Here is a 25,813-nt window from a genome sequence, read left to right as displayed (position 1 = left end):
AGCAGTCGGCGTGACTGATATAAAATGTAGTATCGTGTGTTACTGAAATACCGGCCTATGTGTCTAGCAGTTTGTGTTACTGACATAGCGGCCTGTGCTATTGATATAGCGACATGTGTTACTGATTAAGCGGCCTATGTTACTGTTTAATCGGCCTTAATTGATGATATATCGACATGTGTTACTGGTACAGAACAGCAGCATGTGCTACTGGTACAGAATGGCGGCATGTGTTACTGGTACAGAACAGCGGCATGTGTTACTAGTACAGAACAGCGGGATGTGTTACTGGTATAGAACAGCGGCATGTGTTACTGGTACAGAACAGCGGCATGTGTTACTGAGTACAGAACAGCGGCATGTGTTACTGGTATAGAACAGCGGCACGTGTTACTGGTACAGAATGGCGGCATGTGTTACTGGTATAGAACAGCGGCATGTGTTACTGGTACAGAACAGCGACATGTGTTACTGGTATAGAACAGCGGCATGTGTTACTGGTATAGAACAGCGGCATGTGTTACTGGTACAGAATGGCGGCATGTGTTACTGGTATAGAACAGCGGCATGTGTTACTGGTATTGAACAGCGGGATGTGTTACTGGTACAGAACAGCGGAATGTGTTACTGAGTACAGAACAGCAGCATGTGTTACTGGTACAGAACAGCGGCATGTGTTACTAGTACAGAACAGCGGCATGTGTTACTGGTACAGAACAGCGGCATGTTACTGGTACAGAACAGCGGCATGTGTTACTAGTACAGAACAGAGGCATGTGTTACTGGTATAGAACAGCGGCATGTGTTACTGGTACAGAACAGCGGCACGTGTTACTGGTCCAGAACAGCGGCATGTGTTACTGGTACAGAACAGCGGCACGTGTTACTGAGTACAGAACAGCGGAATGTGTTACTGGTACAGAACAGCGGCATGTGTTACTGGTATAGAACAGCGGAATGTGTTACTGGTACAGAAAAGCGGGATGTGTTACTGGTATAGAACAGCGGCATGTGTTACTGAGTACAGAACAGCGGCATGTGTTACTGGTACAGAACAGCGGAATGTGTTACTGGTACAGAACAGCGGCATGTGTTACTGGTATAGAACAGCGGAATGTGTTACTGGTATAGAACAGCGGAATGTGTTACTGGTACAGAACAGCGGGATGTGTTACTGGTACAGAACAGCGGAATGTGTTACTGGTACAGAACAGGGGCAGGTGTTACTGGTATAGAACAGCGACATGTGTTACTGGTACAGAACATCGGGATGTGTTACTGGTAATAGAACAGCGGCATGTGTTACTGGTACAGAACAGCGGCATGTGTTACTGGTACAGAACAGCGGCACGTGTTACTGGTACAGAACAGCGGCATGCGTTACTGGTACAGAACAGCGGCACGTGTTACTGAGTACAGAACAGCGGCATGTGTTACTGGTACAGAACAGCGGCACGTGTTACTGAGTACAGAACAGCGGCATGTGTTACTGGTACAGAAAAGCGGGATGTGTTACTGGTATAGAACAGCGGCATGTGTTACTGAGTACAGAACAGCGGCATGTGTTACTGGTACAGAACAGCGGAATGTGTTACTGGTACAGAACAGCGGCATGTGTTACTGGTATAGAACAGCGGAATGTGTTACTGGTATAGAACAGCGGAATGTGTTACTGGTACAGAACAGCGGGATGTGTTACTGGTACAGAACAGCGGAATGTGTTACTGGTACAGAACAGCGGCATGTGTTACTGATACAGAACAGCGGCATGTGTTACTGGTACAGAACAGCGGCATGTGTTACTGATACAGAACAGCGGCATGTGTTACTGGTACAGAACAGTGACGTGTTACTGGTACAGAACAGCGACATGTGTTACTGGTACAGAACAGCGGCACGTGTTACTGGTACAGAACAGCGGCATGCGTTACTGGTACAGAACAGCGGCACGTGTTACTGAGTACAGAACAGCGGCATGTGTTACTGGTACAGAACAGCGGCACGTGTTACTGAGTACAGAACAGCGGCATGTGTTACTGGTACAGAACAGCGGCATGTGTTACTAGTACAGAACAGCGTCATGTGTTACTGGTATAGAACAGCGGCATGTGTTACTGGTACAGAACAGCGGCATGTGTTACTGGTACAGAAAAACAGCATGTATTACTGTTTGTGAATATATATGATTTATTTCATTAATGATGAAGGAATCCGCTAGTATTTAAGTTGATTGATGAAACAATGAAATAAATGTTTTCCATTGCCTTTGGATTCTCTAATCGCTATACAATGTCACTTTAGTGTTACGTAGTTCTAAACATCAATTACTTATATTTGCTAATGAATGGATTTCGTTAAAAAGCATTCCCTTAATGATGGTACAAAATAACACATGCTTAGCTTTTAACAATGTAATAGTGGAACGCACAAATGTCAAGCAATAAAATCTTGATACGATAACAGACCTCAGTAACCGGGGCTGGTCATGAATGATGTTTTCTATACAATAAACTACCACTTTATATATAAATAATGGCAAAATTATAAAAAATATCTTGAATTTGAGTATGTATTCCCTGATGAATATATCATGTAAGAATCAATAAATAGATTTTCATAATTGCAATTAAAACATCCATGTGATTACGGGGAATTTCTTATGCGGTGCTCCACTCTATAAGTAAAAGGGGCCTCGCAATAAAATATCATACACGCATGCACAAACTGGGTTACAACCTACAGAGTCTACGTGTGTCTGTAAGACAATAATACACGCCCCTGTCTTTTTTTCTGGTTATCATCCAGGGATGTAACTCGGCGCGAGCAGAGTTTGTTCATATTCCAGTTTTAGATGTTTAGTACATGATTTAATTATATATTGTTGACGTAGCTGTGACGTAGCTGTGCATATCTAATGGAAACTAAAGGAAGATAAACCTATATGGGGATTATGAAACTCATCTTGACAAAGTTTTATATCTACACTATTTACAAAACTATGAAGAGGCTTAAGGGGGTGCACAAAAAAATTAGATAATTAAAAATCTGGATATTCACTGAAATTGGTGTTAATTTGAATTCTATTCTCACACCAGTAAAAACAACAAAGAACACCAATAAATAACGATGACATTCGCCATACTAATCTGGGCTGAATCACAATCTTAAACATGAGTTTAGGCGGAGACAACAGAAGAACCAGATCAACAAGCATTAATCACGTCATTTAACAGGAAATAACATATAAACAAATGATGCAGACCATAAAACTTTAACTTAACATTAACTGGCATCTCTCGAAAGTTGGTGTTTGCGACAAAATCAGCTGGGACAGGTAAGGTCGTGATGGTGAGAGCAAGGGTTTAGATATCAAATGAATTTGGACAAATAAAGTCGTGATGGGGGAACAAGAGTTTGATATCAAATCAGTTAATGTCAACCAACCATGAAATGTGAACCGCCTCCTGATGTGAAAACATCATGTCAACCAGTCCTGAACTGTGAACGCCCTCGAAATGTAAACACTTACTGTCAACCTGCCATGGACTGTGAACGCCCTCGAAATGTGAACAATTCGTGTCTACCAGCCATGGACTGTGAAAAGCCTCGTAATGTGAACACTTCATGTCAACAAGCCATGGACTGTGAAGGGCCTTGTTACGTGAACACTTCGTGTCAACCAGCCATGGACTGTGAAAAGCCTCGTAATGCGAATAATTCATGTCTACCAGCAACGGACTGGGAAAAGCCTCGTAATGTGAACACTTCATGTCAACCAGGAATGGACTATGAACGGCCTTGTGATGTGAACACTTCATGTCAACCAGCCATGGACTGTGAACGGCCTTGTGATATGAACACTTCATGTCAACCAGTCATAGACTATGAACGCCCTCGAATTGTGAACACTTCGTGTCAGCCAGCCATGGACTGTGAACGCACTGTGTACACATTTTGCCATCCACTCTATAAATAGCCAACTGTCGGATACAGTTGGCATAACACCATCCAATAGCATATTAAATATTGAATGTTGATATAGAAGAGCAATACATAGTGCCACCTGTACAGCGTCTGTATAAAGCACTGTTGATGAGGATGAACGGGGTTAATGCGACTCTATACTATTGGTGGGATGGATGTTAGTTATTGTGAAGAGAGAGAAGCCTAGACCTGTGTTCTCTAGCGGAGACGAATGCCAAGTACGATAAGCTAAGTATTTTTACCAGGAATATTTGTAAAAATGAAAAATCATCGATTTGGTTCCACATGCGTGTTTAAACAAATTATAAACACGTGTACATGAATTAGTATACAACCTTGACAAAAAAGAAAGTACACTTGATATTTACAGAATTGATACCGTTTTGAAATACACTGTATAGGTTTTTCACCGATAAACATAACTAACAACTATAATTACGGGTAATTTGTCATAATTTGATGAGAATATGGATCATACAAAACAACAAAACACACACGCATCAGTGAGTATTGCTATGAGCGTGTTGCCATTGTGTTCTTCCCTGGACTGGCTGGGTCATTGTCTATAACCACAGTGACGCGATATTTTATTGACTTTCCTCAGGGATATGTAAACTAACACACTACTGCTGTGATAAAAACTAATAGACGAACAAGGTCTACTCAATAGAAGACATCACGTATTAATTCTATTGAGTTAATAACGACTGTCAGTGTTAGTAACATGTAAATACAGGGTTGGATCCAACACCGCGTGATCAACCTATAGCTAGTATCGTCCGACAGGGTACAATGTATATGATGAGTGAAACTAATGTAGAGAATTACAGACGAAGGAACAACAATCCTATAGGATTATAGCTCTAGGAATTCAAACAAGTGAAGGGATTACAAATCGCTTTAACGTTAAGAAATCAAACAAGTGAATGGATTGCAACGTGATTGATCACAAAAGAATTCAAACAAGTGAATAATTGCCGATCGATTTATCGGTAAAGAATTCAAACAAATGAAGGGATTGCCAAGCGATTTATCGCTAAAATAATCAAACAAGTGAATAACTACCAATCGATGTATCGCTAAAGAATTCACACAAGTGAAGGGATTACAAATCGCTTTAACGCTTAGAAATCAAACAAGTGAATGGATTGCAACGTGACTTATGGCAAAAGAATTCAAACAAGTGAATAATTGCTGATCTATTTATCGCTAAAGATTACCAAGTGATTTATTGCTAAAAAAAATCAAAGAAGTGGATGGATTACCGATTGTGTTATCGCTAAAGAATTCACACAAGTGAAGGCAGTACCAAGCGATTTAACGCTTAAGATTAAGGATTCCTTTCCTATTACTTACGAATGAGAGCAAGTGAAGGAATAAAAATGCTTTCTCGCGCTAATGAATCGAACTCAAAGAAATGATGGAATTGTTAAAAATATCCGTTACTTAGGAATTCAAACCTGTGTATGAAGATCAGTCATACTAATCATCATCATTGAATTCAAACTAATCAAGAAATGGCAGTCCTAATCAATACTACCGGAGGGGTAGAGCTACTCACAATGACACTGTTGATACTAGTGCTTGTAAATTCCCAGCAACTTTACTATCTAGGTGACTACACATTTGATTATCCTAGTTACTGTATATGCTTGAACAACTCCTTGGAAGAATCAGGGTATTCGTCGGTGGTGTTTGAACGCCATAATTTGAACGCTACAAGGTACCGCTTAGACTACAGTATGTATGCTGTAACGTTCAACATGACAGACTTCGGACCTTGTGTTACCGATTCATTGACCATCCAAACAGTGCCATCTATTCAAGATTTAAATTTTACTTCATACATAAGAGCACGTACCTCCCAATATTATATTTTACAAGTTATGGCAATGACACAGTACCAGAAGCTTAACTACAGTGATGTATGTGTTTCTTTTGTATTTAATGATACCATGACTGATATATTTCAGCCTAACTCATCAGAATATATTACAATTGTTTAGGTCAGCTTTCAATTTCATTTTGGAAGATTTCGTGGAATTGTTGAACAGTCTTTCAAAGATGGGAGGAGAGAATACAAGTATTTGTGATTGATGTATTCTCGCAGAGATCTGAAGATTTATCGGACCGTTTGCTTTGGATAATTGCGGATTTCGGAATGTCTTACATAAAGTATATGATTATACATGTAGGTTGGAGATGCTTTTATATATATATATATATATATATATATCTCCAATTCCAAGAAGAAACAACATATTTTGATTATTACTGTATTGACCTTAAACAACAACCCTCCATCGTTTTGTATGTACCCTAAACTACAAACCTCCATCCTTTTGTATTGACCTTAAACAACAACCCTCCATCGTTTTGCATGAACCCTAAACTACAACCATCCACCCTTTTGCATGTACCCTAAACAACAACCCTCCATCGTTTTGCATGAACCCTAAACTACAACCCTCCATCGTTTTGTATGTACCCTAAACTACAACCCTCCATCCTTTTCCATGTACCTTAAACTTCAACCCTCCATCCTTTTGCATGTACCCTAAACTACAACCCTCCATCCTTTTGCATGTACCCTAAACTACAACCCTCCATCCTTTTGTATGGACCTTAATCTACAACCCTCCATCGTTTTGTATGTATCCTAAACTACAACCCTCCATCCTTTTGCATGTACCCTAAACTACAACCCTCCATCCTTTTTCATGTACCCTAAACTACAACCCTCCATCCTTTTGCATTGACCTTAAACTTCAACCCTCCATCCTTTTGTATAGACTTTAAAGAACAACTCTCCATCCTTTTTTATGGACCTTAATCTACAACACTCCATGATTGTTAAGAACTTTAATTATATAAACTACAACCCTCCATCTTTTCAAGAGCATCGATCTTAATTCATTTAAGCGTTTAAATAATCCATACAAAAGATATGTAGACGATTTTATCAAAACGTGAGAATTCCAATCAATATGTATATATATACACTGAGAAAAGTTAGCAAGTTATCTAATCGTCTTTGAAGTATTTGTAAGAAATATGATGCTATCTAAAAGGAATGTACAGGTTTAATACAACGGGCTTGAGTGAATGCTCGGGTGGCACAGTAGTAACACATGGCTTTAATGAATGTTTGTGTGGCACAATGGTAACACATGGCTTGAATGAATGTTTGTGTGGCACAATGGTAACACATGGCTTGAATGAATGTTTGTGTGGCACAATGGTAACACATGGCTTTAATGAATGTTCGGGTGGCACAGTGGTAACACATGGCTTTAATGAATGTTCGGGTGGCACAGTGGTAACACATGGCTTTAATGAATGTTTGGGTGGCACAGTGGTAACACATGGCTTTAATGAATGTTTGGGTGGCACAGTGGTAACACATGGTTTGAATGAATGTTCGGGTGGCACAGTAGTAACACATGGCTTTAATGAATGCTCGGGTGGCACAATGGTAACACACTTGCCATTTACCTAGGCGGTCAGGGTTCGATCTCTAACGTATAAAGGGATAGGGTAATCTGCCCCACCACATGTGTTTAGTAAGACTCCTCGCACGCTTCCATCCAGGCCAACAAGAGTGGTACTAAAAGTTGACTTTATTTTTGTTCGCAATTGTAAAATAAATACACAAGTTTACAATGAATTTGTATAAAAATAAATAGGATAATTTCCTTTATCCAAATCCATCAGCACTGCACAACATATTGATTCGGATACAATTAATTGTATCAGTTGATAAAGCAAATAATTATACTATTGATTGATGATAAAGTTGTATGAATGAAAATTAAACCATATTCTAAAGGGTACAATATACAGGAAGACGGTTTACTGCCATCACTTCCCCAATTACCCAACATGTTATGTAAAGTGTAATACAGAACAAGGAAGTGACATTGTCACACCTGTCTATACACAGGGTATACATTTCAGAGGAAGACAAATCCAGTGTATAGCATAAGATAAATAAAGAGAAGCAATATGTACTATTGCATTAACACAGGACAATATAGACTCCATTTTTAATACACAGAGATAAACTATATCGGGTATTCGAGACAAAGCCGAAAACATTTGATCACCAGGTATAAAATGAAAGATAAAATGAAATATAAACATGGAATTGATTTTCGCTCGTGTTATTACACAGTGTTTACACAGAATAGCTGTTTATTGATACCAATAAAAGCCCACCTGATATTATGTTTACTCTGACACGGCCCTGTACTATGGTATAATGCACTACATACTAACTAACGATTAAACTGACAGTATCTAGTTTGAATACTTTCCCGTTTTAGATAGGTGTTAATATTACTTGTAAAGAGTTATTTACTTCCTGTCGACAAAGAAATTGAACTGTGTTCCCGCGTGCTGTGTCCTTAGGAAGAGGACATGGCCGAGAACACAAACACTTCCTTCTAAGATAGATACGCTGGTATCTTGGATTCGTAGTTGGTAAATCGTCATCATGACGAGTTTTACTTCCTTGCAATGTTATCTTATACACACACACACATAAACGCATATATATAATTTAGTTTTTCACAATATATGCCAGCACAAGAGCGTATGTCGTTGTAAGTGCCTAGATCCGCGAGGTGCACTAACGAGATGGATATATTATTGTATGTTGCACTATGGAGTACCAGCATATTGTGTGTAATTGTAACGGCCCTACCATACCCTGAACGATCACAAATACAACTGTGTGCTGACGGTTGTTCATGTACCAACCACATCGCCAACTGTTCCGGAATACACAGTGCCTACATTCCAGCATTGCCTTCGGACATCACAACAATCCTGTATACTCACAGTACACTTAATACTGTCTCGAAGAACACATTTAAAAACGTTAAACATCTGGAAATCCGCAACCTCGATATAAGCTACTGTGTCATAGATGATATCAGTGAAGACGCTTTCTCGGAATTAAAATACTTAATTGGATTAGTTATAAGAGGTGTAGGCTTGTCCGATTTTTCCGTGGCAAGACCATTATTCAACATTACAACCCTGGATATATCTGATAATAATTTTCAAGAAAACTATATCGCACAAGTTTCGAATATGTTTCCAAAGTTGAGTTCTCTCATCGCCGATGACAACCAGATTCGAAAGATATCGTTTCAAAACATATCTGAAACATTAAAGACACTATCCCTCAGAGGTAACGAGTTAACGAACCTAGATTTGTCTTGTCCGTCTGGGGGGAAATACGCTTTGGAATCGTTGGACGTATCAAAGAACTTCCTCACCGACTTATTAGAATTTCACACGAATGGTCATTGTTTTCCGAATTTAAGTATATTGGTTTTGGATTACCTGCCACTTCGAGACATCCAAAATTTCACCTTTGCAAATCTTACATCACTGAGGAAACTCTCGATGGATTTTATCGGTCGTCTCCAGAGTATAGAACTAATGGCATTTAGTCATCCATCACTGGAAATGATACTTGTAGGAAGTGCACAGAGTTTCCAACTCGGCAAAGATTCGATGAACTTATTTCAGAATACACCCAACCTTACAAACCTCACAACTATTCAGCTCAAAATTCCAGACTACAACACTGAATATCTAAGAAACTTTATCGCTCCTTTGAAAAATCTCCGGAATCTCACCTTGAAGTTTGCAGGTATAAGCAATCTGCCTGAAAGATTTCTGGAACACGCTCCAAACCTAACATCCCTCACTCTTATTGGAAATCTCTTTAGCAAATGGGATAACAATATATTCCCCTCTTCAAATTCGCTGCGTTATATCGACTTTGGCTTGAATCACATCACAGACATTAATGCCGACTCCTTTCCGACACGTATATGGAACAATCTGTTAATGCTGGACCTCTCTCACAACCCATTTGTCTGTTCCTGTTCGTTGTTCTGGTTCAGACGGAAATGGATCCCTGAAAACAAGGCGATTCTAAGACAATACCCAGACATGTACTACTGTGAATCGCCACAGGAAATGAGAAGTCGACTGGTGGATCAGTATAACCCTAGTGCCATGGAATGTCTACATCCGTTAGTAGTGATGGCTGTTGTTTTATCTGTGTGTCTCCTTGTGATCATAGTTATAGGGGCTCTGCTCTACAAATATAGATGGCACATAAGGTATTATGTGTACCTGTGTTGTGTACGAAGGGGATACAAGAGAATATCAGAGGAGGATAATTTTCATTTTGATGCGTTTGTGGCTTACAATAGTGACGATCGAACATGGGTGTTGACAAAACTGATGCCATTCCTTGAAAAACAACAGAAATTCAGACTTTGTTTACACGACAGGGATTTTGATCCCGGGAAATTAATTGCAGACAATATTGTTGAAAATATGCGAAAAAGTAGGAAGTTGATTTTGATTCTGTCGAATTCGTTTACCTCCAATGAGTGGTGTAAATTTGAGTTGTTGATGGCTCAGAGTAGGTTTCTTGAGGAAGGACCTTCGACTCTTATACTGGTAATGCTGGAGAGAGTTTCTGTACATCAGATGTCAGAACCACTTAGTGTCCTTCTTCAGCATAAGTCTACGATTGAGTGGACAAATGATCTGACTGGGCGTAACCTGTTTTGGAATGAATTACTAAGCTCCATCAATTAAAACAAATGAGTTAAGAACATAAAAACTCTTTGTTAAAGGAATGGCTTGACAATACTATTTTCCGTTGTATATACATATTTTTTTTCATTATCATTCAACCAACATTAATATATTATTGAGCAGTGTTAAGATTAAGTTACATCCAAACAAGAGGTGTTTCCATATATAGCTTAATGTATTAAAATATGCATAGAAAATAAATCCAATTTGGACAAGTACTATCTTTGTTTGCTTTTGTAAGTATTTTCATTCTGTACAAACACAAAATCAGGAGATAATATTAACAAGTAACAAGTTAATGTTGATAACATTCATATCATGAGTTATATACTGTAATTAAAATGATTATAATTCTACTGAACTTTTCTTAATAACTTGCAAAAATTTCAACGAAATATTTTCCTTAGTCTGAGAAAAAAGTACGGGAGAAGTGTAACCATTATATTAACCTTTATTTATTTCCTGTTGTAGTAGTAGCTACAATAATGTGGAGACGCTGACGCCATTGCTTGATTCCACGGAATCTTTAAAATATCGAAATCCATGACCCCGTGATATGACGGAAATACATATTAGATAACTAATTTCATGTAACGATTGTACAAAAGATACACAAGACATAAGGTAGTAGTGTACAGTAAAAATGCACAACTCTGAAAAATAAGACACAGGTTTTATATATGTAAACATTCATAAAAGTTCATAAAAACAGTTTTATAGAGGACACAAAATATAACGAAACTCGACTTGTACGAATAACAGGAAATAGCTATTAAACAAACATCAACACAGTACTACTGAGAAATGTACAATGCTTATCATATGATGTTGTTTTCGATTACAGTTTGCAGGAAGTCACGTGAAATGAAAAATACGTCCTAGATGCTCACCTCGTCCGGCTTTGTGTCCCAGTATTAATGTTACCCGTATAACAAGGAGGTACACTTGTGTGACATTACCTAATAATGCATTAACTAAGTAAACAACCCAGTGTTACTGTACACCTGTGTGACATTACCTAATAATGTATTAACTAAGTAAACAACCACGGTTACTGTACACCTGTGTGACATTACCTAATAATGTATTAACTAAGTAAACAACCACGGTTACTGTACACTTGTGTGACATTACCTAATAATGTATTAACTACGTAAACAACCCAGTGTTACTGTACACCTGTGTGACATTACCTAATAATGTATTAACTAAGTAAACAACCACGGTTACTGTACACTTGTGTGACATTACCTAATAATGTATTAACTAAGTAAACAACCACGGTTACTGTACACCTGTGTGACATTACCTAATAATGTATTAGCTACCTCAAAACCACGGTTACTGTACACCTGTGTGACATTACCTAATAATGTATTAACTACGTAAACAACCCAGTGTTACTGTTCACCTGTGTGACATTACCTAATAATGTATTAATTACGTAAACAACCACGGTTACCGTACACCTGTGTAACATTACCTAATAATGTATTTACTAAGTAAACAGCCACGGGTTACTGTACACCTGTGTGACATTACCTAATAATGTATTAATTACGTAAACAACCACGGTTACTGTACACCTGTGTAACATTACCTAATAATGTATTTACTAAGTAAACAACCACGGTTACTGTACACCTGTGTGACATTACCTAATAATGTATTTACTAAGTAAACAACCACGGGTTACTGTTCACCTGTGTGACATTACCTAATAATGTATTAACTACCTCAAAACCACGGTTACTGTACACCTGTGTGACATTACCTAATAATGTATTTACTAAGTAAACAACCACGGGTTACTGTTCACCTGTGTGACATTACCTAATAATGTATTTACTAAGTAAACAACCACGGGTTACTGTTCACCTGTGTGACATTACCTAATAATGTATTAACTACCTCAAAACCACGGTTACTGTACACCTGTGTGACATTACCTAATAATGTATTAACTACGTTAACAACACGGTTACTGTACACCTGTGTGACATTACCTAATAATGTATTAACTACGTAAACAACCCAGTGTTACTGTTCACCTGTGTGACATTACCTAATAATGTATTAATTACGTAAACAACCACGGTTACCGTACACCTGTGTGACATTACCTAATAATGTATTAACTACGTAAACAACCACGAGTTATTGTACACCTGTGTGACATTACCTAATAATGTATTAACTAACTTAACAACCACGGTTACTGTACACCTGTGTGATATTACCTAATAATGTATTAACTACGTAAACAACCACGGTTACTGTAAACCTTTGTGACATTACCTAATAATGTATTAACTAACTAAACAACCACGGTTACTGTACACCTGTGTGATATTACCTAATAATGTATTTACTACCTTAACAACCACGAGTTAGTGTACACCTGTGTGACATTACCTAATAATGTATTAATTAGCTTAACAACCACGGTTATTGTACACCTGTGTGACATTAAATAATAATGTATTAACTAAGTAAACAACCGCGAGTTATTGTACACCTGTGTGACATTACCTAATAATGTATTAACTACGTAAACAACCACGGTTACTGTACACCTGTGTGACATTAAATAATAATGTATTAACTAAGTAAACAACCGCGAGTTATTGTACACCTGTGTGACATTACCTAATAATGTATTAACTACGTAAACAACCACGGTTACTGTACACCTGTGGATATTACAAAATAATGTATTAACTGCGTAAACAGTCACGAGTTACTTTACAATCTGATTTACACTTTGTCGTCGGCGAATAATAAGTTTAGTCTCAAGAGGGTACATTAGAAAATACGGCATGTCAGCATCTCAGCTTTGTCACGATGAAACTTTTGTAGGACAAACTTACCTGTATGCTTGTTGATATCTGTAGATTATACGGATGCTCTCCCCTGTCCGTCGTCATCGCTAATAGGAAGTTCTGTGTCAAGCTAGGCCTCATTTAAACAAGTGTAACACATTTGAAATCTCAACGCTAATTGTATATTTTACATTTACGAGCCATTAAATGCTATTAAAACACCCCCGCCGTCTTGTTTTTATGGGTTAATCTTTTTTCTCGTGGTGCATTTGTTATCAATAGCCTCAAGTGAATTTGTCTGCATTTAATTTAATTCAAGTACATGTAATTGGTTTTTGTTGTTGTTGCTGTCACCAAAAGCTAGTATAGAAGTTTGATAAATACATATCTTCAGTGCTTTAGTGATATTTCATTCGGTGTTGATATTATATCCCAATATCTTTTTTCTACTTTTGGAATTATTTTTAATAACCAATTAAAGTAGTTGGTCGGCTTTCCATTACCTTTAATCCATGTTGCCTTAGATCTTTTCCCGCTTCCTTGCAATTTCAATATTCTTATATTTCCGATTCTTGTATTTTAGATTATAAAATATCTTTATGTCCTTCTAGATTAGCTTATTAGTCTAAATTATGTAGCTAACTTTAACATTGTTGTATAAGACATATACATTTTTTTTTATTTTTATTTTTTATTTTTATTTCCATGAGTGAGACTTCAAAACAACATTGAACATTTATTATAAAGAAACTGTATAACTATGTTTGGAACAACATTTTTACTAACTAGTATTTATAAAGATATAGCGAACAGAATTTTAGTGTTAATAATTGCGTTTGTTTATAAGTTTAACATATTCCATATATGCCATCTTTAAAAGGGTTTTTAAAATTTCACAACTCCTTTCCCCTTTAGCATTAATTAAATATAATTTAACCTTGGTACATGTAAGTGTCATAGCATTACTTGACCTATAAGTATGTTCTGCATTGGACTCAATCACAGTAGAAATTAAAGTTTCTGACAGAAGACACATTATCTAGCCTGGCTTGGTTTCTGGGACTACGATTTCTCCGTGTATATCTCCTAGTATCTGGGTGTTGTTGTCTATAAAGATGAATCATATCTGGCTTCTGTATACATTCTTTAGCTTTATCTCTAGCCATAGTATTATCTATATGTTTATAATTAGTTTGTCTCACTGTGAATCTAAAATTAAATTTAAGTCACTACATTTCAAAACATTATTGACATCCTTCACGATTTCATTATAACTGAAGTTGGGCGTGTGTTTGGTCGATACATTTTTATGAGTGTTACCTCTACTTTCAATGATAATGCCTACTGGTTTACCTTAAGAGTCATATCGTTTTCTTAATTTAGGTTGGACATTATTATTTGATAGTATGTTAACTCAACTAGATTTCGACGCATCAGATCTACAATAGAGGTCAAATCCTGTTCTTATATGCTTTTCCAAACACTGAATATAGAACGGCTATCATGGATGCAATGAATAGGATTTGATTTTGAAGATGAGAAAACATATTTTCGTTTGTTTTTCACCCCCTATAGCCTTGATGTTTTGTTGAGAACATTGTCACGTCAACGAGTTTTGAGATTCTTTGCTGTCTGATACAATATTATATCGTGAAATAGATATATATATAATATTCCTAAAAAAAATGTGTGTACAGTACAAACAAAGCAAACCAAAAACTATTCTGGAGAGAGTAGATAAAAATATACATAGATAAACAACATCACTTCAAAAAAGTATCAATGAAAAAACTCTTGCATATATATTAAAATATTTAAAAAGATAGGAGTTTCTATAGAGACCAACTAACCAATTGTTTTCCAATAGACTTTAGTGTTAACGTTTTGGAGTATTTCATTCAAATTCTTGAATTCGATATGACAATTATGGTTTATAACAAAAGTTTAGGGTCTGATATAACACCTAATCAAAAAAAAAAGTTGAGTCCTTCAGCTCAAATTTTCTCCACGGGTAGCCATTTTGAAAATAGGTGAATTTCGAAATAAAAATTCTCAAAAATCTTAAATGTTTACCTGTTTATTATTATCACCTGAACTTTTGGGGAAAATTTCAATCGGACTTACGAAATTTATATCAACATTTCTTATTGATAGTTACCTATCAGGCTACATATCTATTTTCTCATTTCATAACATACTGGCCAATCAGTGGCTGCCAGACATGTTATCCTTGTCTCAACTTTCTATACACAGGGGCTGTTTCAAAAATATTTTTTTTTCAATTGGTTGGTTCATCCCTACATAGGAACTATCCCAGGAAGTTGATGGTCGTTTAATTCTGATTATGCCTACATATATACAGTCATTTTCAGTTAATACATGTACGACTGATCGATCTGGTGAAAAACCTGCACATATGATATGTACACCTCGTAATTAAGCGAGAACTACCTATACAATAACCTAGGACAGGTCCATTATACATTATGTAGTTTGTTGCATTTTTACAGGAACCAAATAACTTGTCAACATGAGTATCTGTATTGTAATTATTAATGTAGATAGGAAATTTACCTATATTTGACCTTACCGTCGTTATTATTTGTTAGACCTTATATACAGGGAGGATTTAAATCGTGGTTTTGGCGTAGTGGTGTAAACTAAGATATTTCTCTCTAGGCGATTAGGTGCCGCAGATTGTGAGTTAGAGGCCCGATCATAAACTTTCCCCTTGTATTACTAATACAGTTTGTATATGTTTCTCACGATTGTACCAGAGTACCGACATAGTTATCGTAATAATTACAATGTATACATTCAATAGAACGACACAGAAGGAAACGTATTTGAGCATTGGGCTAATCGAAAAGTGGTCATGGCCGTTGTGGTGATAACTTGTGACTGATCCCTTTCTTTCCTTTTAAGCCAACAAAATAGTTTTCAGCGAAAAATGTGGACAAGAGTGCCCTTATATTCATATATATATTGATATGATATAGAAACAAACTTGTTGTTATTATGTCTGTGTTTAAAATGTTAGATCCTTGTGCAGTATTGAAGTAGTTTACTGTTACCTTAAATAAGTAATAAATGTCCAAGATGTCAATAATGATAAAAAGGTAAACATTGCAGACCCCCTGTATTCATATACAATCTTATACTTAACAATCAGTATCCTCCGAGCTTACAAACTTAGCCATGGTAAATACTCACAGTGTTAGTTCATTTTTGTTTCCTTCTATCTTTAATATTCTACATCAATCTATTTTGAAAAAAAGTGTAAAAATAAAAATAGATAGGGCTCACGATAAGAAAAGTATAAAAAATGTATACTTCAGTTTAACATTTACACAATCGGTTTGAAATACAAAAGAAACCCGTGTTTGACGAGAATTATCCCCCTTGCATCGTATCGTGGAAATAATGACATATACTTTATACATGTTGTTTTTAATATAAGCATCAGCAGTCGATTCGATCACATACACTTACCAGTAGATGGGTACCTGTAATGTGCGAAAAGAAATCAAACGAAACAAAACGAAATCAAACGAAAAGAATAAAAATTTAGACTATACAAAGGCCTAAGTGTCCCATTCTGATCGGTGTTAAAACAACACAAAGGAAAGAATGAATTTATCACAATATTCACTCAATTTTTAAATATAAAAAAACATCATTATATTCATATAATATGTTTAGTCCACGATTTATATGCGTGCAAATCGCGTAGTGTATTGGTGCACGCTCGATCTAAAATCAAGTGGCAAAGGTGATTGTAAGCCACTCCTTTTATGGTAGGAAAGCCGGGTGTGTATCTGATCGTGAAAACTTAGTGTCCCGGGAAAATTGCTGTACTTGAAAGGTGCGATTCGCATACCCGTATTGCTCAAGGTGTCGGGAGTGTAGACAGAACGGAAGCATCAGAGGACGACTCCATTTCTGTAACTTTGATGAACTCTGAATAATTCTGGATATGTGTTAAACAATATTTAAGTACTGGATCACAGGTGCCTGACTCGTTTTTATAAAATAATAACATATAGAGTACATATAAATGAGAAAGGTTCTGAACTCCCCCAGGCTTGAAATCTGATGTATTTATTTCTAAGTACCTTAGCTTCGGTTGTATTGGGTGGATTTTTTCGAAGTAGGACTTAAATTGAAGAGAAATGGTCAATCTTTAAAATAAGCCATAACATGTTGTCGATTTCTCGATATTAGTTTACGAAATCGGGCGTGAAACTTCAAAATCCCCTCGATTTTGTTTAGTCGGACAAGTTGACGTAACGGGGTCACCACACTTTGACTCTATTGGACATAGCTTTAAATACGAAGTCCACGGGTTAATCAAGAAGGACGCTTCATCAGATCACCGAATGCAACTTTCATATACACTTACTTGGTGAATACAAGCACCCTGTCGACGGCCCCAGGACTTTTTATGCATACTGATAGCAGATTTTCCACCTGAGTAGCCATTTTGTGCCAGCCGAGGTAAGTTTTGAAACAAGCAATCTGATTGGTTAAACACATTTCCATCGATTTTCGTAGTCTCTCTAGATTTATCCGATCGTGAATATCCGAAAGGAAAAATATTGCGGGAAATTTCGAACCCGTTAAACGAAGTGACATAATGAAATTAGACTTTATACTGATTACAAAAGTGGTGTCAGTCTGATTTGAAGACTGTTATTCATCAAAAGGTCCTTCAAAATGACCGTGATCACATGGTGAGTTGACACACTTAATTAATTAATATTATATTGATGATGTTTTATTGATAAGTTGAGTACATGTAAAATCACTTAGATGATGATGATGATGATGATTTAAATGTTGATAAATAACTTCAAAACAAAATAAACAATTCTTTTTTTAATGTTCTGGTATTGGAATGTTTTTTAAAAGACATGACTTAAACTTTAATTTGAGACAAATATATTTGAAATGCATTCATCAAATAACATTAGGTTGGTTCAAGAATGAAATAGTAATGGCCAATGAGTCACTAGGCTAAGAAGGTCTGGAATTGGAATGATGAAAATGTATATATATCAGGACATTCTTTTACATTCACTTATAATTTATATATCTACTTATTAGTATATGACAATTATGGGCAATATCAATCAACCTCAACTAGAAATTGCTGGTCAACAATTTAACAGGTCTTTAAATTTCACACCAGGTGAACTGAAAGCAGTTCAATGTCATTCATTTGTATGAACAGGTTAACTATCATCATCCTTGGCCTGTTGATTTTGGAGATTTAAACAATTGACCAATGTATATGTTTGAAAGTGGGTCTTCAAGCACCATCAACATCTTTAAGTCATTGAACTTCAAAGATTCTACTGAAAACAGATGCATGATAGCTTGTATTGTTTAAAACTTCTGTACAAAATAACACACTACAACATATCTATTCCCACAGAAAAAAAATTAACACAATCTAACACAATCTGACAGTATGACCATGGAGCTCGAGGTCACATAAATTCAAACAAAAACAAACACATACAGATCTCTTTAAGTACAAATTCTTTCCAGAATCATTAACTAGTATTATATACCTACCAAAGTAGCCACTAGCAACGTTAACACTCTTTTCTTTAAAAAAAACCATCCTACTTGAACACATCCTCCATAATTAACAAATATAATGACTATCTGTTATTTGTTGCCTTTTTATATATATAAGAAAAAACAAGAAATAAATTAATATAGATATACTTTTCTGCACATGCACTCTTTCCTAATAGTTTATTAAGAAAATGGAGGATGAGGAAGAGTATCCATTATAACAATGTTGATAGCCCTTCATTCCAGCTTGTGACTTCTTGGTTATTGAGTGTACAAATAAAACATGAAATGTTTATTTAGACTATATGAAGAATATGACTACAACAAATATACTACAGTTAAATTTTCTTCCACTAACAATGAATAGGAATTTTAACAGCTATTGCTTTTCAAATTGTACCTTTTCCTCCTTGTTCCCCTCCTTTATGATAAAAACCTCAACTAATTGACAATTTAACACACTGTAACAGTCCTCATACAATCTGAAACTGTCAAGACAACATTTAAAAACACAAGGCATTTAACATAACATGTTACCATTATATAGTCATGAACCCAAACAAGTTCTGGTTTGATTTCAATTTACATCCTATTAACAACCAGCTGGGTTATTTATAAGGATATACCAAGTTTGGGAGGTGGAGGAAATCCAAAGTACCCCAAGAACAAGAGGCCCAATGGGCCTGTATCGCTCACCTGGCTCTACAGCAACTTTGAAGTTGATTGAGGTCATTTCTACAGATACTATGCTGATTATCATAGTAAGCTAGGTTTATTCATATTAATAAATTTTCTAGTCCACCATTCCAGCATTTTATTGGCCTAATATCTGGTCTAGGAGGCTCTTGGCTATCGCAAAATTATTGTTTACAGATTTAAGCCGATTTCACCCCTGTGACCTTAAATGTAGGTCAAGGGTCATTCATTTGAACAAACTTTGTAGCCCTTCACCCCAGCATGCTACAGGCCCAATATCAAGTCCCTGGGCCTCTTGGTTATTAAGAAGAAGTCATTTGAAGAATATAGCCTATTTGACCAATATGACCTTGAATGAAGGTCAAGGTCATTTATTTGAACAAACTTTGTAGCCCTTGATCACCCCAGCATGCTACAGGCCCAATATCAAGTCCCCGGGCCTCTTGGTTATTGAGAAGAAGTTGTTTGAAAAATATAGCCTATTTGACCAATGTGACCTTGAATGAAGGTCAAGGTCATTTATTTGAACAAACTTTGTAGCCCTTCACCCCAGCATGCTACAGGCCCAATATCAAGTCCCCGGGCCTCTTGGTTATTGAGAAGAAGTCGTTTGAAGATTATAGCCTATTTGACCAATGTGACCTTGAATGAAGGTCAAGGTCAATTATTTGAACAAACTTGGTAGCACTTCATCCCAGTATGCTACAGGCCCAATATGAAGTTCCTTGGCCTCTTACCTATTATTATTATTATTATTGTGTGGTATAAAAGAGGTCAAATTACTGAGAATTTAGGTAGGTCATACAACACAGATTACCAATATTAAGACATGACATTAAAACATTTTAATTGATCTAAGAGGCCTACTAACTGTGACCTACCGTAACAACTAGATGGTATATACCTATTAATTCGAATACTATTCTATAAGTACTTCAGATTAAACAGAATCTACAGCGAATACATTTTGTGTAAAATCAGATGGAGTAAAACTTGTTAGTGAATGTGAACAGAATTAAATCTAAACAACATTGTGTTATAGAGCTTATTACACATTTCACAAATGTACTTGCTTTAGGATGGTTTGATGATGTAACATTAAAAGGATCTGTATTTATAAACCCAACATTCCTGTAGTGTTATACCTTTTATGATTGCAACAAGAAAGATCCTCTGAAATTGGTGTTGATGGCTGATCAATCCAATCTTGAATAGAAGATGGTGGGGGTATGCACAGGTTTGGAGAGAAGTTGATGACACGAAGTCCCATTGTGGTCTTTGCTCTTCCTATTGCCACTGCAATTTGGCCTGGCTTGAATACCCCACTGCAGTCAACCTCGACCCTGCATACACATATTCACAAGCAATTAATATTTTGTCTGTGTGCATGTGTCATAATTTACCTTCAAAATACCTATTATTTGGCAAAGCAACTGTAGATGAAAACATATGTGCATGCGGTCATGGTTGATGTGTTCAATTTCCTTAAACTATTACATGTCATTGTCAATTATCACAGTATTCCTACACAACTTTTTTAGAAAACAAGATTAATCAATCCACTAACAGTCCCCTAAGATATTGTGAATGAAGAGATTTTCTTTGATCAAATGTATAAATATATGTCACAGTGACCTAATTTTTGTCACTTTACACAACCTTACTATGACTCAAGGATGGCAGAAACAGTGAAGGTAGTTGGGCCCTGACAAGCCTAATTGAAATTCTGTGATGGAGGTCAACAGTCAAAATGTAGGTCACAGTTACTTTCTTATGGTACATGAGTCATGACATACCATTTTTGTGGGCCAACGACCAAGTTGTAATGTTATGGATACAAAGAGAGTGATTTATTTGAGTTATTGTAAATTTGATCATGAATAACACAATATTTGGAAATAAATTGGGTATTCAAGTTATGCAAGTTCAGTTTAACAAGTTTCAACTTTATTTATACAAGATATAATTACATGAAGGTATTGTTATGTAAAATGCTATGTATAATTCACATGAAATCACACTTAACCAGACAAACATGTACATCTGCCTTGAACTTTATTCATTACCTATCTAAGGTCATGCCTTGTGCTTTATGAATGGTGATGGCATATGCCAACTTCAGTGGTATCTGGTCTCTAGTTGCAATATTTCTCTGATCCCGTGGGTTGAAAACTGAAAATGAAAAAAAAATAATTTGTTCAATGTAAAAGACAAAGTCATGTTGTGTATGCTTCAACACTAGATTTTACACAGCAAATTAAAGCTGAACAATCCAAAGTGAACCTGCTATGACCAAACTATGATATGCATGCATATGCAGTAGTGACAAGAACCTGGTATATAGATAAAATGGTATGGTTTTAGGTCAAATGCAAAAATGTAGGTGACAGTGACCTACTTCCGTTACATGACACATTGACTCACTGAAGCAAAACTTACCTCTGATCCTTTATAATCATTTATATTATAGATAAATAGCTCAATACCCTCACAAATTCTTAACAATTTATAAGTTAATTAACACTGAGAAAAGATAAAAAAAAATATATATATTTATATGAAGCATCACTGACTATATGCAGCAATGAATGAATTATTTGTAAAACAATTAAGTGTTATATCATTAGGCAATTTTTCTTTCAAAACATTACGTATATATATAATACTTTTAAAAAAACATTTGCATCAATACTTATTTTGCGTTAAAGTTGACTAAATAATGTATGTCTGCATTGTGTGTACTAGTATGTAGCCATGTTAAGGTTTACACAAGTTAAAGTTTTAAAAAAAAATTGTACTCCATTTACCTGAGAATGACATAGTGGGAATCTTCATCTCAATATTTACAGTGGGGAACTTCACAATTGGACCATCTTTATGAACTGATGTGACACTTCCAACAAGTCCATTGCAGAGACGATCCGTTATGTTCCTCAGCAGCATCACTGGGCAACCAGGTTTCAGCCAGAGAACTTTCATGGCTAAAATTTTGTGAAGAACTCGCTCTTCCCCGGTGTCGCTGGCACGGTACTCTGTGATATCCCCAGCAGTTGAAAGCATCATCCGTCTGTTGTATTCATCAACTTGATGGTTAGTTGAGAACAGCTTTGTTGTTGATTGATCCATTAATGGGCGTTGCAGCATGCTCATAAGGTCACAGGTTTGCTGTGATGGACATCCCTTGGAAATTTCATCTATTGCGGAAATCAGTCTTGCCTCTGACTGTCTGATGACATCAGTCAGAAAAATTGTATGCGAAATTACCTTCTGAAATATGTCACATTGGAAGCAGAATTCACCATCATCCTCATACAAACTGTTTGGCACAGGTGGAAGTTGGTAAAAATCGCCACAAAGTACCAGTTGGATACCGCCGAATATGTGATGAGGATCTCTTAAAGAACATATTTCAGCTAACTGTCCAAACAATTTGGCACTAAGCATCGATATCTCGTCGATAATAAGAACATCAGTACATTTAATTCTTGAAAGTGTCTGTTTGTATTTTGGATTTAGCAAAATCATGGACACTAAATCATCAGTAGCATACCTGCCATCCTCCATACCACAAAATCTGTGCACTGTTGTAGCGTTGAGTGAGCTAGGGTAGGCTGAACAAGCGATTCCCGTCGTGCATGTCAGGTTCACAATCTTCCCCTTTGATCTCAACTTATCAACGATTCCTGTTAAAAGGAACGTTTTCCCTGTTCCGGCGAATCCCCCTATGTAAACACTGTGCCCATCTAATACCAAATTGTAAGCCTCTGTTTGTTTTCGATTCAAATGCACATGTGCCGCCATTGTTTACATTTTGTTGTTTTCGGAAAGTTTCAAATTTTTGTCTATTCACGATCGGATAAATCTAGAGAGACTACGAAAATCGATAGAAATGTGTTTAACCAATCAGATTGCTTGTTTCAAAACTTACCTCGGCTGGCACAAAATGGCTACTCAGGTGGAAAATCTGCTATCAGTATGCATAAAAAGTCCTGGGGCCGTCGACAGGGTGCTTGTATTCACCAAGTAAGTGTATATGAAAGTTGCATTCGGTGATCTGATGAAGCGTACTTCTTGATTAACCCGTGGACTTCGTATTTAAAGCTATGTCCAATAGAGTCAAAGTGTGGTGACCCCGATACGTCAACTTGTCCGACTAAACAAAATCGAGGGGATTTTGAAGTTTCACGCCCGATTTCGTAAACTAATATCGAGAAATCGACAACATGTTATGGCTTATTTTAAAGATTGACCATTTCTCTTCAATTTAAGTCCTACTTCGAAAAAATCCACCCAATACAACCGAAGCTAAGGTACTTAGAAATAAATACATCAGATTTCAAGCCTGGGGGAGTTCAGAACCTTTCTCATTTATATGTACTCTATATGTTATTATTTTATAAAAACGAGTCAGGCACCTGTGACTGGATTAGTTAAGTGGATATCCTATGGTTGAAAAAGGAATATATTTTATTTTATTTCAGCTTTGCTCGGAGATTTTCGTAAAACCAACTTGTTCTTTTCATCTGGATATTTGAAATAACGCCTATCAATAGCAAGTTGAACTACGTTAACTGAAAGTAAATCTAGTAAGCTATCAGTGATTTTTAATTAGCAGGTGGGTAAGGAATACTGTATATAGTTTATGGCTATAAATTTATTGATAAGAAGATATTTTACCAGTATTTGTGATTACTTTTGGTAGAATAACATGTTTGATATACACAATACACTGCGCGATTTGTATGCCTATACATAATGGACTGATCATATACAATATCCTGAATCAGACATCGAAGGAAGTCTTACAAGTCCGGAAACAAAAATAAAGCACTAGTACTTAAATGAACCGTTTACGACTGACATCAGGTCCGTCTGATAGGACTTGAAATGGTGTCCCGTGAGAATGTGTAACTTGCACGATAAAGATCCCTCGGCGGTCTTTTGGTGTTATAACGCCGGCCCAGAGGATAGGATATTTTAGGCTAATATTTAATATTTCTTATTTTTTAGGTGTTTAGATGGACGTCAAAAACCTTGATAAACCAAATCCACAGGGTAGGGTCTTCTCTCTTCTACCTTCTTAGGGTAAGCATAACTGCTACTTAATAGTGCTAGGTTAGGACCCATTCGAATCTAGGGGTCGCTTTCAAAAATTAATGACACCATCAATTAGACAGGCGACTCTCTTCCACCCACTATTTCTTTTTTCATTCTATACTGTTCCCATTCTACTCAATTTTCTATCTATTCTCGTCCGCTGAAAGGCAACAAGGCGATAATAGTTTTTATTTTATTTTTATTTTCAAAGAGATACAGGTACAAAAATGTCCTCAAACATTAGGGCTAGCATTCGCCATGCTTCTTTCTTCCTATTGCGATGAATTTATTCCTGCGTGTTGTTTTTACACCGATTAGAATGGGACACTTATGCCTTTGTAAAGTCTAATATTTTCTATTTATTTATTTATATTTCAAATTTTCAATGTTTTCATTTTTCGTTTCGTTTGATTTCGTTTCGTTTCGTTTCGTTTTGCTTTCGTTTCGCACTTTAATGGTACCCCCAGTAGATACTATATGTTAATACATCAGCATTATGATTCTTACAGGGGCCAGAGTAAATACTTTTAATACACGTATCCCATATATATTCTTCTTTATACAAATGTTACGATAATGATTTAATCATTTATCTTTCCATATGTAATTATGGCCTCAGGTTAATTGTTACATTCCTTAGGATACAGTATACTACTTGATATCACACTCCCCTGCCTATTGGTAATGTCTTTATATATTGACGGCACTTACATGTCTTAACAACCAACAAAGGTATCCATATTCTTTAAATGACTTTCGATTGGAATGTTTATCTGATGCTAATTAGTTGGGTATTTACTTTAAATGCTTGCTACTATGTTTGTCATTACAAAGCTATCCCAATTCTGGTGTATTTTTTTACCGTTATTTTCATATTTGCACGAATCTACGACGGCCCATATATGCCTCTTCAAAATACGCATAAGCACTAAATGTTTGTCCGCAGTTTCCTAAAATGCGTCGCTGAAAAACTCCATATGCAGTTGTTTTTTGCCCAG

At 36.3% G+C, this 25,813-nt stretch overlaps 3 protein-coding genes across 3 annotated transcripts; 2 read left to right on the top strand and 1 right to left on the bottom strand.

Moving 5' to 3' along the window:
• Window positions 1-3,445: 3,445 nt before the first annotated feature.
• On the top strand, window positions 3,446-3,976 carry LOC117338602 (keratin-associated protein 16-1-like). The gene has a single exon (XM_033899960.1). It carries the CDS (start codon window positions 3,446-3,448, stop codon window positions 3,974-3,976), a length of 531 nt encoding a protein of 176 aa, XP_033755851.1.
• Window positions 3,977-8,392: 4,416 nt separating this feature from the next.
• On the top strand, window positions 8,393-10,837 carry LOC117338232 (toll-like receptor 1). The gene has a single exon (XM_033899496.1). It carries the CDS (start codon window positions 8,623-8,625, stop codon window positions 10,612-10,614), a length of 1,992 nt encoding a protein of 663 aa, XP_033755387.1. The 5' UTR covers window positions 8,393-8,622; the 3' UTR covers window positions 10,615-10,837.
• A 4,013-nt stretch (window positions 10,838-14,850) lies between these two features.
• On the bottom strand, window positions 14,851-23,519 carry LOC117338601 (ATP-dependent DNA helicase PIF1-like). The gene is made up of 4 exons (XM_033899959.1): window positions 22,526-23,519; window positions 21,785-21,890; window positions 20,864-21,061; window positions 14,851-14,875 (listed from the first exon to the last, which is right to left on the bottom strand). The coding sequence occupies exons 1-4, from the start codon at window positions 23,517-23,519 to the stop codon at window positions 14,851-14,853; spliced, it is 1,323 nt and encodes a 440-aa protein (XP_033755850.1).
• Between the last annotated feature and the right edge of the window lie 2,294 nt (window positions 23,520-25,813).

The sequence above is a fragment of the Pecten maximus genome, chromosome 11 (assembly GCF_902652985.1).
Source record: "Pecten maximus chromosome 11, xPecMax1.1, whole genome shotgun sequence".
Lineage (NCBI taxonomy): Eukaryota > Metazoa > Mollusca > Bivalvia > Pectinida > Pectinidae > Pecten > Pecten maximus.
This window is presented reverse-complemented; position numbering and strand designations above follow the sequence as displayed.